The sequence below is a fragment of the Typopeltis vanoorti genome, chromosome 22, assembly GCF_054136105.1.
Source record: "Typopeltis vanoorti isolate ZY-2024b chromosome 22, IOZ_Tvanoo_1.0, whole genome shotgun sequence".
Classification (NCBI taxonomy): Eukaryota; Metazoa; Arthropoda; class Arachnida; order Uropygi; family Thelyphonidae; genus Typopeltis; species Typopeltis vanoorti.
The window spans coordinates 30619790-30637209 of NC_143570.1; the positions used below are offsets into that span (position 1 = coordinate 30619790).

The 17420-nt window shown below is 36.1% G+C and overlaps 1 protein-coding gene across 1 annotated transcript in view; it reads right to left on the bottom strand.

Annotated features, from left to right (window-relative positions):
• The window catches only part of LOC150094272 (coiled-coil domain-containing protein 174), a 108880-nt gene that overhangs the window by 31600 nt on the left and 59860 nt on the right, over positions 1–17420 (bottom strand). Inside the window, exon 8 of the mRNA XM_090412101.1 lies at positions 7549–7678. Within this exon, the coding sequence (XP_090268227.1) occupies positions 7549–7678 (130 nt within the window). The remainder of the gene's footprint in view (positions 1–7548; positions 7679–17420) is intronic.

The following is a 17420-nucleotide window of genomic DNA, read 5'->3' on the forward strand; positions in this document are numbered from 1 at the left end:
AGAGACGTTCCAGGCTGGCTGTGGAAGGTATGAGTCGTCTGCCGCAGCGTATGGAATAGGGCTAGCTATTTCCTTGGACTAGGATAGCTATGGTATATCGTGTGTCGGAAAAACCAAGTAGATGCCGTCCGTTCTGGCTAAGCTCCTGAGCCATATCGCCCTTCCCGCTGAGAATCTGGCCGTACAGTTGTCGGAGGTGACCAGACGAGCAGCAGACTGAGAAGAAGCCTTGATGCCCAGACAAGGCAGAAGAAAGGAGCGAGTATCATTTCAGAGATGGTAATCTAGACCCTTGTGTTATATTTTCCAGTTAAGGAATTGTGTGTTTTCCAAAAAACATTTGTGTAGTGGACTTATTATATGCAACTTTAGGAACTGCCTCCAACTTAGCATAGACCCATCTTTGTTTGAGAACTGTCTGCCTAGAAGGGCTCTATTTATTTTGTATGAATTAATTGTGTTGTGTTAAGTGTTATAACCAGTGACCACGTGAGTGTAGAATGTGTGATAACTTGTGATGAGATAATGTTAAGTTACTTATAGAGGTGGTAAAAGCAAATTTGTTCATGTATTTCATTAGTAGTAATGAACCAGAGGTCTTACTAAAATTTGATTCAGATTACCTAGTAGTAAGACTTTCATGTATCATTTCTTTAATTAATAAATATGTTTCTTAGTACCTGCCTGATCTGGTTTAGTATATGAATTCAAACAACCACTCATAAAAAATATTATCGAACTTAGCAGGAAGAACCCACGTGTATAATTTAATGAAGCGGACCACGACTGCATGCAAGAATATAGCGAACAGAAGTTAGATATTTATCGTAGTTTAGTTACTGTGTATCACTCTGAGAGAGCCATCCTGGATAAGAATCTCATCTATCCTCGGTATTGGCTTGCGCAGTTAAAAAATAAATTTGTCAATGCTTATCAGGTGGACTGTCTCAGAAGATGTGTTTAATGGCCGCGTCTCGTTCTAGGACAAAGCCCTAATCATTAAGTATCCTACACGTGATTAAACTTTAAGAGCAGCCAAAATTTTTGTTTGTTTAAAAAGGGGAAAGATTTAAGAGAACAACGAGTTAAGTATAGACTAACCTTAAAGGCTAAAAGGGAAAATATAGAAAAAGAGTAATATAACAATCCAATACCATATCGTGCAGAGATCAATAATTTCTGGTGTTGTTACACTTTATGGACATCCTTCATGTGGATCATCTTCAAGGCTGGTACGGCCATATTTAAACTCGACAGCCCAGTTCTTAATTGCCGAAAATGAAGGAGAAGATTGCGCATAAACTTTTATGAACTTCGAATGAATTTCTTTTGGTGTTAAACCTTCTTGTACAAAGAATTTTACAACTGCACGATACTCAATTTTATCCATTTCAAGGGATACAGACAGCTGTATAAAACAAACTTCTTGATAGAATGACTTGCAATTTCACATGGATGCTTATGACAGATGTACCAATTTAGAAAAAAAAAAATCTTGGCAATAGTTGCCATCTATGGTCAAAGCCGAGAACTTTTCAGACCAACCTTGTATGTGCATTTATACATACTAACTGAAGTAAATGACAGTTATTTGGCTAAGAGATTGATATTTATCCTTCCTTACTAAAATATTTTGTAAATTTGTGTAATATTATCATATGTAATATTCTGAGAAAATGAGTGTTAATAATACCAACATTTTTCCATCTAGGATAAGATATAGCAACATGTACTTCCTTTCTCAAATATCTTAATTTGCACAATTCCACTAAAATAATCTCTTAATACATCACACCAAGACAAAAAGAAACGATAGTCAACAACTGATTTTTAGTTATTCTTCATAAAAAAGCATGATGACAAACGTTTAAACCAGTGGTCGCCAAAGGGGTCGATATAACATTGTTAGGGGGTCGATTCAGGCTCAGGGGTCAATTGGGGGTCGACAGAAAAATATAAGACATCATTGTATAGGTAATATTTAATTCGGTTAACTTGGATTACCTCCATGACAAAAGACATGGAGGTAATGACAACGCAATTAAGAGTGAATCGTGGGATCAGTACCTCCATCTTACAAGTCCATGAATAGGACTTGTAAGATGGAGAAAGGTCATGAAAATAGTTACTGAGGCCAATCAAGTAGGCCAAAATGATGTATTTACCAATATTTACCATATTTACCAATAAACGGATGTTGGTGGTTCCTGCTGGCCAGCGCAGTGGGAGCGAGATTGCAACACGTGCGTGGTTCTTATTTACTGATACTTACAAGTATTCGATCCCAGTCTCATTTTTGCGCATCGACATACAAGTGAGAGTTAATGTTCTAAAATTCATCAACATACATATTATAATTCAATCGTTATTCATTCACGAACTAAACTTCTCTATGTTGAAGAGTTGAGCAACGCTGGTAGTAATACGAGTGATATTAATACCAGTAGTTTATTAATATCACTAGTAATACCAGTGATATTACTAGTGAGAGTAATGGTAGTAGTAATAGTAATATAATAATATATACTATATTATCCATACAATAAACACTAACTATAAAATAAACAATCTAAAAACTGACATAAGCATCTTTTTTTGCTTGTCCTATTATAATTACATAATAGTAAAATAGAGGGGGGTTGATAAAAAGTCAAGAAACTGTTGAAGGGGTCGACGGGCAAATAACTTTGGCGACCCCTGATTTAAACTGACAATAGTAACAAAGGCATGACAGCAAAATGTGACATTGTCCAAGCACATTCTGAGACAGGAACCTCATCACACATAACCATCCATAGTAAACCATAAAACCATGTTGGATTTAAGCAATAGAGACAAGGTTGGACCTTGTCTCTTGGAAACATTACATGGAAGAAGAAGAAGAGAAAGAAACTGGGGAATGTAATACAGATACTATGAAAATAGCTTGTGAAGAAAATACCTTAAACTATCTGGGGAAGGTATCTCCTGATCTTTCATGTCTAAAAACCAAGAATCTTCTCTTAAGGTTTGCAGAAAGCAAACCTTAAGAGAAGATTCTTAAGGTTTCTTAAGAATTTAAGATTCTTAAGCTAGAAAGTTATATAAACTTATACAAGAACTCACTGTTACTTCCTGGTATAACAGTGAAGTCAAATGGACTAACAGTGAAAAATAAACAGAATGAGTCATTTAATTATATATTCATGGAGAGAGACAGTCATAGGAATGGAGTAGCATTTATACTAAAAATAAGATTGCCCAGTACTTACTTGGATTTTGGCCCATAAGTGACAGAGCAATTGCATTAAAAATTGCAGCTTACCCTTTTAACATTTTTATTGTCCAAATATATATGCACCTATTTCTGATGACACAGATGAAGATGTAGAACACTTCTGTGAAGACATTCAAAATGCACTTAATAACACCTGAACACTAAAGTAGGCTCAGAAAAGTTCTCTCCAGCATGGGGACACAGAAATCCAAGAGGAGAACGATTAATACAATTCTGTGAAGAAAACAATTTGATAATAACAAATACTTTGTAAACATAAAATTTATTCTTATATAAGACCATCTGTTTAATACAACTATGTTCTTGTACATAGGTGTATTAAACAGATGGTCTTATATAAGAATAAGTTTTATGTTTATTAAATATACAAAGACCAAATATCATCATCAAATTATTGCCATGTACCCTCAAGGGGTGTACAGGATATGATAGTACTACATGAAAAATTTACATCATTACTAGCTTCCTATTTACAATTTTCCTCCAAATCAGTCTGTTACTTGTCAAGACTCCAACATTACCAGATCTTATATTTCTATCATCTCAGGCACTTTGTATAGTTTCAATCCACCTATATCTTGGTCTTCCTCAGGGTCGTTTTCCTGCCCAACCTGGCAGAGAACTTGTTTTGCTAATCTTTCCTTGCCCATTCTGTTTAAGTGACCATACCATCTGAGATTAGCTCTGCTAATGCATTCCTGGATGCCGACAATGTCAAGTTCTTTCCTAATATTGTCGTTTTTAATATGATATTGCCATTCATGCCATCTGTTCACGCCTCTAATCTTTCTCAGGACTCTCATATCTGCGGTCTCTAGTCTTTGGTCAAGTGTTTTACTTCTGACCCAGCTCTCAGATCCATAAGTTAAAACTGGTTTCAACACTGTCTTGTATACAGCTAATTTAGTGTTCTGACTAATTTCTCTCTTATTCCATATGAATTTATTCAATTGACTTCCTACCATATCAGTTATGTTGATTCTGATGTCTATTTCTACATTTAATTTACCATCTTCACTAAAAATCGTGCCTAAATAGCTGAAATGTTTTACTTGTTCCACAGGTTCTCCATTCACAACACAGTTGACATTTTCGATGATTCTGCCTATTTTCATTGTCTTTGTCTTTTTATTGCTGACCTTCATACCATATCTATTACAACAGCTATTCAATTTAGTCAGAGAATCTTGCAGACTTGTAGCGGATTTATTTAGAAGTATAACATCATCTGCATAAAGCAAAGAGCTGACATTAACATCTCCAATTCTGATATCATGTTTAATACCACTTTGCTTCATAATGTGATCCATATAGATAATGAATAACAGAGGGGATAATGTACATCCTTGTTTCACACCAGATTTAATATTAAACCATCTTCCTGTACTTCCTTCAATTCTAACTGCTGACTTACAACTCAAATAAAGACTAAGTATTGCTTGATATAATGCCCCATTGACACCATATAACTGTAACATATTGAATAGCTTCTCTCTTGGCATCTTGTCATATGCCTTTTCCAAATCGACAAAACTTAAATACAGATCTTTGTTATATTCCCATGATTTCTCCACTATTTGTTGTAAAGTGAAGATCTGATCCTGACAGCCTCTATTTGACCTGAATCCAGCTTGTTCTTCATCAAGCTTTTCATCCACAATTCTTCTCAACCATTTCTCAAGTATCCTTGCATATATCTTACCAGGAACACTCAGTAGGGATATATATCTCTGTAATTTTCACATTCAGTTTTATTTCCCTTTTTATATATGGGTACTATGAGAGCTCTACTCCAATCATTGGGAATTCGTCCCTCTGTCCAGGCTTTCTGAACTATGCAGTGCAGCCACTGTAAGACTTTTATACCACCAAACTTCAGCATTTCGTCGAATATCATCTACTCCTGCTGCCTTTCCACATTTCAAGCCTTTGATGGCTTTTTCTACTTCAAGGATGGATATGGATTCCTGACTGCATGCCTAGTCAGTGTTTTTTATCACTGTGCTGTCATCACTGCTTGTTTCATTTAGCAATTTTTCAAATTAATTAATCCATACTTCAAGGATATCTTTTTCTCCTGTTTTCATGTCACCTTTATCATCTCAAACTCCTTTTACAGCACTCTTTCCTCCATTCCTAAGCTTCTTCAACAACCTCCAGAATATTTTGCCACCTTCTTGATATTTATTTTCTATATTCTTGCCAAAGTCCTCCCATGACTTTTGTTTAGCTAGTTTTACACACTATTTAGTTTTCTTACATTTGTCTTTGTATTCTCTAAGAGCATATGCTGACTTATTTGCCAGGAACTTTTCATATGCTTTCTTCTTTTCCTTCACTGCCTTTTTAACTTCCTGTGTCCACAATGGAGTTCTGATTTTTCTATCCTTGCAGACAACCTCACCACATGCCTCTCTGGCTGAATAAATCAGGGTTTTCTTCAAGGCTTACCATTGAATCTCCAAGGTTTCATTCTTGTTCTCAAACTCTTTCATTTTTTCTTCAATAATCTTTGTGTATTTTAGTCTACAATTCATATCTGAGAGCTGCTCAACTTTTATTTGCTTTCAATCTTTCTTACATGCTATTCTTTTCAATATGAAATTCAATTTTATCCTGCTCAAGACTGAATAGTGATCACTTCCAATTTCAAATCCTCTGTACACTCTGGTGTCCTGCACCAGGGAGAAAACACCACTATCAACAATAACATAGTCAATGAGACTTTTCTTATTCTTTGCCTCTTCTCTCCATGTGAATTTGTGCACATTTTTATGTTGGAACATGGTGTTAGTAATAACCAGTCCATGTCCTGAGCAGAAATCGAACAGGTATTTGCCATTATTATTAGTTTTGCTCTTTTCTCCAAATTTTCCCAAAATATTTTTGTATGTCTCACAATCATTTCCTACTCTGCTATTTAGATCCCCAACAAGGACCAACTTTTCCTTTTTCATTGTGTCAGTAGCTTTCTCTAGACCCTCAAAAAATTCCTCCACTTCTACCTTAGTAGAACCTTCTGTGGGACCATAGACACAAATAAGTCTCATTGTCAAGTTCCCCATTCTGATATTTGCCCACATCACTCTACTTGACACTGCCTGCCATTCAAGAAGATGAGTCTCGTATTTTGTGTTGAATACTATGGCTACTCCTTCTTTTACTAGATTGTCATTGCCTGAATATAACATTTTGTATTTAGTGCTCAGAAAGATTTCACGAGTTTTTGTCTTTTTTGTTTCAGTCATCCCTATTATGTTGATCTGGTACTTATCTAATTGCTCAGCTAGTTCCATTTCTTTGCCATTCAGGCTTCTTATGTTGATAGTACGAATCTTTAACTCTGGTTGAGTTGGGGTGTGTTTTCAGATTTTTTCCAGTAGCTGACTTTTCGCTGTTCACCCTGGTTCCCTGGCGAAAACAACGGGAGCCTTGTTTAACCGGGTAACGCCCCAGCTGGCATGAAAGTTTGTCATGTTGTACCATCATTTTGTATTTTGGTTTAACCAATAGGAATACAATTTGGTTGGCTTCATCCCAAATTGCCAGCCCATCCTCGTTCGTTCAGTATCCAGGTAGATACCCAACAGGGTGCACCATGAGAAGGTGAGGATTGGACATTAGGTCAGAAGTCCTGGTCGGTTCTCCGCATTCCTTTAAAGGCTATGTGGAGGTCTCCTCTCAGTTATACAGCTTTGACCCTTAAGGCCCAGGAACCAGAAACTATATAATGATTAAAAAAAGATTTCAGAATAACAGAAAGAAGTGATGAAAATGCGTATACATATATAGTTTTAAAACTGTATCATCCATTATTAGTTAAGTAAATTTATTTCCCATGATCAATGCATAACTCTGTGTGTGCGTGCATGCACGTGCACATATGAGCACATACAGCTTACAAGTTCAAGGATCAAAATATTCAAAAGCTAAGTCAAAGTGACAATTATTAGAAAAACAAGAATTAACAATAATAATTTATTATTGCAAATATTTCGGCCTGAAACTAATAAGCCATCATCAGTGCACAAGCATTCAAAAGGTAAAATATGAACAACGGAAACAGTGATATCTATTGCTTGTACTTCACCTTGTGTATGTGATTCTGCAGTGATTATGGTCTGTTAATTTAAGGCTGAAACATCTGCAATAATAAAATGATTATTATTAATTCTTGTGATAACATGCTGTTTCTAATAATTGTCATTATGACATAAGTACCATTAAAAACTAAGTCAAAGCAAAACAGAAATGAAATGTACATAATATACCTTTTTCTGCTTGAATTTCTTGCTCTATAGGTTTCATGTTTTTTCTATGGCGAACTTTAGCTAATCGCAATTTCATCATCTTTTCACGTTTGCTTTTCAAGTTTTCTTTAAGTGTATGCTGTTGAAGTGTCTGAAAAACAAACCGATAACATCTAAGAATTTTTTACTTTTGTGACACATTCACAAAAAATAAGACTAAAATGCAAATTTAAAAAAAAAAAAAAAAAAAAAAAACTGATGAAATTGTATACATATTTAAAACTGTTATCCACTATTGTGTAAATTATGTAAATTTAGTTCCATGATCAATGCATAATGTTTAACTATTTTATGCATTAACCAGAATAAGTAGCAAGTCTACACAGTTCAATCAATAAAATGATGTCCTTTGGTCAAAAAGGCTTTTTTAAGGATTTTTCAAATTAAAGTGAATTAGCCAGTTGCATATCAAGGCAACATTTTCCTTGAGGTTTTCATAAAACATAGGCAATGGTCAGAGAATGCACACAGTGCAATGGTCTCACAGCCTTAGTTGCTTCAGCTGTAATAAAACTAAACAAATAAACAAGAAAAGCATACATTTTCACATACAGAATAAAACTTCTTTATGTGAATAAAACTAAATAAAACGAATTTCAATCCTACATAGGCTTCACACATATGGAGTGAAAACAATCCTGTGTCCTAATTTTGTTTTTTCTTGAGTAAAAAAAAACAAAAAAAACTTATTCTTACATTTCCACAAATTGCTTTGGTGTTTTGTTCTGAACATCAACTCTGGAATAGCATCTGTCAGGTATTCAAAATAGATTACTCCAACAAATGTTAACCAAGTCATTAAGTAGCTGCCTAAAGAATAAGACAAAGGATTTTCATTTGATCATGTTTTGTTAGATGAAACCATTTCAAAAAATGGTAAGGTAACAAGCACTCTTATATGAAAGACCATTCTGGCCAGCATATATGATACACATTGACTCCACACAAGTTATTTACCCACCTAACTAGAATGTTTTATAACCAAAGAAGCTTATGCATTTTTTCCAAGACATTTATCCTGATATAGTAAAAAATCAGTGTTACATGTTTAACTGGAAAACAGTAGCACTGTTCATTACTGAGTTGAAAATTCCATGTTAGCAAGGTGAATCTTCAGTGGCTAAAAAATTATAGAAATCACTAACTGCTAGATCAGAACTGTGTGGTAGGTATTCCAGAACATTCGGTTATAATGTCTTACCCACTCATGTCTGTTTCACAGTATGTGAATGACATCATTAATAAGCATGATGTATCTGATTAATCAAGATGACTTCATGCAGTATCCCAAGGAGTTTGTGATGAACAGTCAGCTGAAACACTTCAGTATGTTACAGCTATGAAATCTATATCACAGATGTTTTCTGTGTCTAACATGGTATGCATCCACCCTATCCTAGTCAGATGTTAAGGTAAATGCATCTGTGTTTTCTGATTAATGGATCTACACAACAAACATGGTCATGTGCTATAGATATACTTAAACATCATTAGCTCACCTTAGCCTTCCTGTGACTTAATGTTTACTACTTACATTCCTACCTACTGGCAATAAATTTACAGTAATGCAGTATCCTTAGCATGTGATTTTTGCACGTTAACAGTACTGCATCAGCACCTCTGTTTGTCCATATTTTCCAGTTATCCTGCCAACTTGAACTGATGGCATGATCACAAAACTATGTGAATGCCAGCTATAAACATTCTCTTTATCTAGCTAATATGAACAAAGAATGAGGGAAGTATTTAAGGAAGTAGATAATGCAAACACTCTCTCTTAATCCATTCAACACCCCAAAGATGTTTATATATATGGGAAATTTGTTGCCAGAAACACAGAAAAGTATGAGTCTTCATTTGGCATAAAAAAACTTTTAAAAGAGCAGATAATGAATATTCATTGTTTTAAAGAAAATTATATATATATATATAAAAAGCATTTGAAACTTAGTTTTAAAAAGATCAAACCAAGAGCTCAGGAATACAACTTTCAGCATTTGAGTTGCAACAGTAATGCACTACTTAAAAGATGACTAATTTTGTGCAGGATCTCACACATACACACTATGTTGACAAAAGTATTCAGACACTTTACATGTCATGCAAATTTCAAATCCTACCACATTCAAATATTTAGGGAGTGTTTGCATAAGTCTGGTAATAAAAAGGTGGGATGCGCTGCATGTTTTGCACTGTACTTGATGTCAAGATGCCACATTCAGCTGAACTCACAGACATCCAATGTAAGATGGTAGTTGGGTGTCACATTAGTGGTCAATCTGTTTCCAACATTGTTACCCACCTCATTATACTGAAATCCACCACTGATTATGTTATTCATACATGGAAAATTGATGGCGCTACCATAGCAGGAAAATCTTGGGAGGCCACTGACACTCACTCACTCACTGAGATTGACGAGCTCAGTCTCAGAATGTTTGAGCATGCATCCTGCACATTATCAGTGGCAGATCTTGCAGTCAACCTGGAAAATTATGACAGGACTTCTGTCGGCATCAGGAATATCCACAGAGAGTTGCATTCCTCAGGTTACCATGGCAGAGCTACTGTAAACAAGTCACACATCATCATCACCCCCGCTTCAATGCCAAATTATGTTTTGACTGTCTTTCACGCTGTTTCTAGACTGTAGATGACTGGAAAAGGGTTCAGTGTAGCAATGAATCATGCTTCCAAATGTTTCACTTTGATGGTCATCTTTGGATCTGGAGATTACCTGGGGAACAGTTCTAGCAGGACTGCATCATTCCAACTGTCAAGTTTGGTGAAGGCTCAGTAATGGTATGGAAGTGTTTCAGTTAAATAGGGCTTGGTTCATTGGTGGACATATCCAAAACCATCATGACTACCTGGGCAATTTCATGCTTCCAGCACTGTGGAAGTATTTCAGCAGCAATCCTTTCATGTTTCAGCACAACAATGCTCCATGCTATTCTACACTAAATGTCCGAGACTAGTTTCCACAAAACAATGGTGAAATGTTGGACTGGCTGGCTCAGAGTCCAGACCTCAACCCCACTGAACATCTTTGGGATGAATTAGAACACACAATTCGTTCCAGACCACAGCTGCTGTCATCATCATCAGCAATGGGGGGGGGGGGTTAGCTTTCTGCGAGGAATAGAAGAATATTCCAGTTGCAATATATCAGAAATTAGTTGAAAGCATGCCCTGAAGAGTAATTACTGCCATTCAGGTCAAAGGCAAGTTCCACTAGGTACTAGAAATATAATTAAAATGCATTTTTTGACCACAACTATGCATCCAAATACTTTTGTGAACATAGTGTATATCCAATGCACTGCTAATTATTAATGATTTTGATTAAGAGATTCAATGACCTGAGAGCTATTCTAAACTTTACATGAGACCAGACAGAAACCTTCTCAATAACAAGAAATCTAGTCTGAAGTTGTATTTTCCCAAATGAACCCTTTATCTGTGTATAAATTGTAGGAAAATAACCTAAAAGAACAAGTTGAAACTGATAACTGCTATTTGGCCATAAAACAATAAAACGTATTTATTATCTTCTCCTTGAATAAATTTAATGCCAAATAAAACCTTTCAAGTCGTTTTATTTTACAGTTAAGTTTATGTACCAATCAGACTCACTTATGATAAACAACTTCAATGAGATTTCAAGTGTTGAAAAGGTTTTTGTCCTCAGAATATTTCTGAATGATCTCTGATGAGAACCAAGAGTTTGAAACAGCTGTGCGACCAGTGAATCTTTAAGATTATCAATACTAAACATTAAAAATAATCTATATCACCTTAGTGCTGGGTATAAGATGCCATAGGAAAAGGAACCTCATATTTTTATGGGGAACAGTTCCAGCAGGACTGCATCGTTCTAACTGTCAAGTTTGGTGAAGGCTCAGTAATGGTATGGAGGTGTTTCAGTTAGATAAGGCTTGCTTGGTTCATTGGTGGACGTACCCAAAACCATCATGACTACCTGGACAACTTAATGCGTAAAAAGATAAAACTTATCTGGTGAAGAATGTTTTGTGAAGGAGATGTAATAAAGAACAGAGACAGATGACACAAAAGAAAGAAAAGAAGCAGGCTTGGTGAGTTTGCTGGCATACTGTAAAAGGACATTATTATTATTATCCCAAGACCTCATGGAGTCAAAGACTCATCTGGGAGGTCCTTTTATCACACACACACAGCTCATCATACTGTGCCTTGAACACATTCAAACTCCTTGCAGACACCACACTCTCGGGCAAGGCATTCCAATCATTTACAACTCTGCACAGAAAAAACCTGCCTCTCACTCCCCTACTCACACCCTCTTTATACAGTTTCCAGGAATGACCTCTGGTTCTCCCCTGATCTCCCACTATTTTCTATAGAACTTCTCCAGCATTGATCCTATAACAATCCCTTACCAACTTGTAGGTCTTTATCATATATCCCCTCTTCCTCCTGTCCACCAGACTCTGCAAATTACATCTTCTCAATCTTAACTCATACTCGATATTCCAGAGGTCAGAAACTATCATAGTCAATCGCCTTTGGACCTTTTTCAATATCTCTTCATCCTTCTGAAAACCAGGTGACCAAATCTGGGCACAATAGTCCATGTATGGCCTAATCAAAGCCTTATACAATGGAACAAGAATCTCCCTACTTCTACACATCAGTGTCCTCCGCATCATTCCCAGAAGCCTGTGTCATCTTCACAATTTTGGCTATGTGTCCCCTAAATTTTATATCCTTATCCACTATCACCCCCAGATCTCTTATTTCTTCAACCTCCAACAATATATCCTCACCATGCATAAATTCTGCATCCCATCTTTGTTTTTCCAAATTTTAAAACCTTACATTTTGCAACACACAACTCAACATCACCAGAGTTAAAAGATTGGGACTATCAACATAAGAAGCCTGAATGGCAATCGACATAATAGGAGTGACTGAAACAAAAAAGACAAAAACTGGTGAGATCTTTCTGAGCAATAAATACAAAATGTTATATTCAGGCAATGACAATCAAGGAAAAGAAGGAGTAGCCATAGTATTTAACACAAAATACGAGGCTAATCTTATTGAATGGCAGTCAGTCTCAAGTAGAATAATGTGGGCAAATATGAGAATGGAGAACTGGACAATGAGACTTATTTGTGCCTATGGTCCCACAGAAAGCTCTACTAAGGTAGAAGTGGAAGAATTTTTTAGGCTTTAGAAAAAGCAACTGACACAATGAAAAAGGAAAAGTTGGTCCTTGTTGGGGATCTAAATAGCAGAGTAGGAAATGATTGTGAGACATACAAAAATATTTTAGGAAAATTTGGAGAAAAGAGCAAAGCTAATAATAATGGCAAATATCTGTTGGATTTCTGCTCAGGACATGGACTGGTTATTACTAACACCATGTTCCAACATAAAAATGTGCACAAATTCACATGGAAAAAAGATGCAAGGAATAAGAAAAGTCTCATTGACTATGTTATTGTTGATAGTGATGTTTTCTCCCTGGTGCAGGACACTAGAGTGTACAGAGAAGTTGAAATTGGAAGTGATCACTATTTAGTCTTGAGAAAGATAAAATTGAATGCCATATTGAAAAGAATAACATGTAAGAAAGTTTTAAAGCGAATAAAAGTTGAGCAGCTCTCAGATGTGAATTGTAGACTAAAATACACAAAGATTATTGAAGAAAAAATGAAAGAGTTTGAGAACAGAAATCAAACCTTGGAGATTCAGTGGCAAACTCTGAAGGAAACATTGATTGATTCTGCTAGAGAGGCATGTGGTGAGGTTGTCTGCAAGGATAAAAAAAATCAGAACTCCCTGGTGGACACAGGAAGTTAAAGAGGCAGTGAAGGAAAAGAAGAAAGCATATCAAAAGTTCCTGGCAAATAAGTCAGCTTGTTCTCTTAGAGAATACAGAGACAAATGCAAAAATGCTAAACACTGTGTAAAAGTAGCTAAACAAAAGTCATGGGAAGACTTTGTCAAGAATATAGAAAATAAATATCAAGAAGGTGGCAAAATATTCTAGAGGTTGTTGAAGAAGCTTAGGAATGGAGTAAAGAGTGCTGCAAAAGGAGTTAGAGATGATGAAGGTGACATGAAAACCGGAGAAAAAGATATCCTTGAAGTATGGAGTAATTAATTTGAAAAAATGCTAAATGAAACAAGCAGTGATGACAGCGCAGTGGTAAAAAACACTGACCAGGCATGCAGTCAGGAATACATATCCATACTTGAAGTAGAAAAAGCAATCAAAGGCTTGAAATGTGGAAAGGCAGCAGGAGTAGATGATATTCGACCAGAAATGCCGAAGTATGGTGGTATAAGAGTCTTACAGTGGCTGCACTGCATAGTTCAGAAAGCCTGGACAGAGGGACGAATTCCCGATGATTGGAGTAGAGCTCTCATAGTACCCATATATAAAAAGGGAAATAAAACTGAATGTGAGAATTATAGAGAGTGTTCCTGGTAAGATCTATGCAAGTATACTTGAGAAACGGTTGAGAAGAATTGTGGAAGAAAAGCTAGGTGAAGAACAAGCTGGATTCAGGCCAAATAGAGGCTGTCAGGATCAGATTTTCAATTTATGACAAATAGTCGAGAAAGCATGGGAATATAACAGAGATCTGTATTTAAGTTTTGTCGATTTGGAAAAGGCATATGACAAGGTGCCAAAAGAGAAGCTATTCAATACGCTACAGTTATATGGTGTCAATGGGGCATTATATCAAGCAATACATAGTCTTTATATGAGTTGTAAGTCAGCAGTTAGAAATGAAGGAAGTACAGGAAGATGGTTTAATGTTAAATCTGGTGTGAGACAAGGATGTACATTATCCCCTCTGTTATTCATTATCTATATGGATCATATTATGAAGGAAAGTGGTAGTAAGCATGATATCAAAATTGGATATGTTAATGTCAGCTCTTTGATTTATGCGGATGATGTTATACTTCTAAATAAATCCGCTACAAGTCTGTAAGATTCTCTGACTAAATTGAATAGCTGTTGTAATAGATATGGCATGAAGGTCAGCAATAAAAAGACAAAGACAATGAAAATAGGCAGAAACATTGAAAATGTCAAATGTGTTGTGAATGGAGAACATTTGGAACAAGTGAAACATTTCAGCTATTTAGGCACGAATTTTAGTGAAGATGGTAAATTAAATATGGAAATAGACAACAGAATCAACAAAGCTAGTATGGTAGAAAGTTAATTGAATAAATTTATATGGAATAAGAGAGAAATTAGTCGGAACACTAAATTAGTTGTATACAAGACAGTGTTCAAACCAGTTTTAACTTATGGTTCTGAGAGCTGGGTCAGAAGTAAAACACTTGACCAAAGACTAGAGACCGCAGATATGAGAGTCCTGAGAAAGATTAGAGGCGTGAACAGATGGCATCAATGGCAATATCATATTAAAAACGAGAATATTAGGAAAGAACTTGACATTGTCAGCATCCAGAAATGTGTTAGCAGAGATAATCTCAGGTATTATGGTCACTTAAACAGAATGGGCAAAGAAAGATTAGCAAAACAAGTGTTCTCTGCCAGGTTGGCAGGAAAACGACCCAGAGGAAGACCAAGATATAGGTGGATTGATACGGTACAAAGTGCCTTAGATGATAGAAATATAAGATCTGATAATGTTGAAGCCTTGACAAGTAACAGACTGATTTGGAGGAAAATCGTAGATAGGAAGTTAGTAATGATGTAATTTTTTTCATGTAGTACTATCATATCCTGTACACCCCTTGAGGGTACATGGCAGGAATTTGATGATGATGATGATGACATTTTGCAACATTGAACTCACATCCCCGATTTCGGTGCCCAATCACTCAATTTATTCACGTCTTCTTGTAAGGCCACAACATCTTCACTACTCTTCATGGTTCGTCCCAACTTTGCATCATCTGCAAACAACTGAATATCTGCATCCAAATCTTCTCCAATATCATTAATATACAAGTTAAACAGTAATGACCCTAAAACGGACCCCTGAGGCACTCTACTAGTGACTTTCCTTTTCCTGGATATCGCTCCCACATACACAACTTGTTGATGCGTATCAGATAGCCAGTCTCCAATCCAATGCACTAATCTAATATCCAACTCCATCTGCTCTAGTTTGACTATCAATTTATCATGAGGTACTCTATCAAAACCCTTTGCAAAATCTTAGTATATTACTGTGTATCCTTCTTCTCTGTCCAAGGAAGCAGTCACTTTATTGTAATAAGTAAGTAGATTACTAAAACATGACCTCCCTTTAGCAAATCCATGCTGTCCATCAAAGATAATACCATTGTTGTCAACCCAACTCTGGATCCTAGTTCTCACAAGCTTCTCCAACAACTTAACCACAACCTTCTCATGTTTAAACAAGACCAATGGAAAGTAGAGTTGAGTTATGATAGGATGCAGGTTTTGTGAAATGGTGTCCACAGAAGTTCCTATACAAAAGCCAGAGCTAGAATAGTTTGTGAACAGCAACTGAAGTGACTTGGTGAGAGAAAGAGAGAGGGGATTTGAATAGCTGATTTAGAATTTGTACAGAGTTAATAGCTGGATGGATAAAAAGGAACATCTTGAGTTAAAAAGATGCCTAGTTTTTTCTGAAGCTGAGGAAGCTAATACTGTGTTGTGTTTATGCCAGGAGACGATACAGGTAAATATCATTCCAAGACGTTCTGGTCCTGCCTGGTGATTTGAGTATTTTCAAAGAATAATGGAAGATGAACAGAGATTTTTTTTTTATGAGAAAGAATGCAAGAATAGTTTCAGTAGCACCAAATGTGACCAGATTATACTTCCTATTAAAAAAATAGTATAGAGACTAGTGTTTAGTGGATACTGGTTAAAATAGCTTTTTAGCTTGAGACATTTATGTACTGCATGATTTGTAGGATAAGTAGTAGGAATGAAGTGTATGTTAATGAACAAAACTACAGATAGGATTATTGGTCAAAGAAAAAATGATTCAATTATGTAGGAGAAAGATGGCAAACTTATAGAGTCTGATGAACTCCTGCATTAGTGAAGTTTGAGATGATGAAGGCATCCACAATGACCAACTAGAGAAAAACCGGCTACTCACAGTTAGAGCGTGGGCCGTGGATAGGCTAAGGAGTTTTTCCACCATTTATTATTATTATTTTTTTAAATTTTCTTATACAGCTGGAAATCTAATTTAGAGGCCAAACATGGAACTTGTTCAAGCTACTTCAGATCCCCAATAAGCAAGGCAGCAGTTTCATACCAGGTGATAAAATTCATCTCCCACTTGAAAACAATCAACACATCCATGCATACAGAAAAATTAAAACCTGCAGCCTATTAGCTGGTGAGCAGGTATATTAACCACCTGACCAACTAACCTTGAAGCCAAACTTGGATACTTTGGAAATGTCAAGAGTAAAGCAAAGGTTTCTCAAAATTTTACTACTGCAAGTTTCTTTCCATTGATGGGTGATGTACAGTAAGAGAGCTGCAATAAAAAGACAATACAGAACAGGTGTTATTTCTCTGGCACAACTCTGGAGGTGAGGGATAAAATCAGGACCAGAAAACTGTTTGCTATGTAGGTTATTTAAGATTCTTCTGATGTCTTTCTTAAAGACCACACAGGGGACGTGCGAGTTGTTTCTGGCATGATAGGAAGTGATTTGTCCTGGTCAGTCATGCAGGTGATGGAGAAGAAGAAGAAGAATGATGACAAGAGGTCAGCTTTAAGTGTTGTAACAGTGGTGCCATTGTTACAACAGAAGGAGCTGGAAGCACAGGTGAGCAGCTACATCCAGTGGTCCTCCAG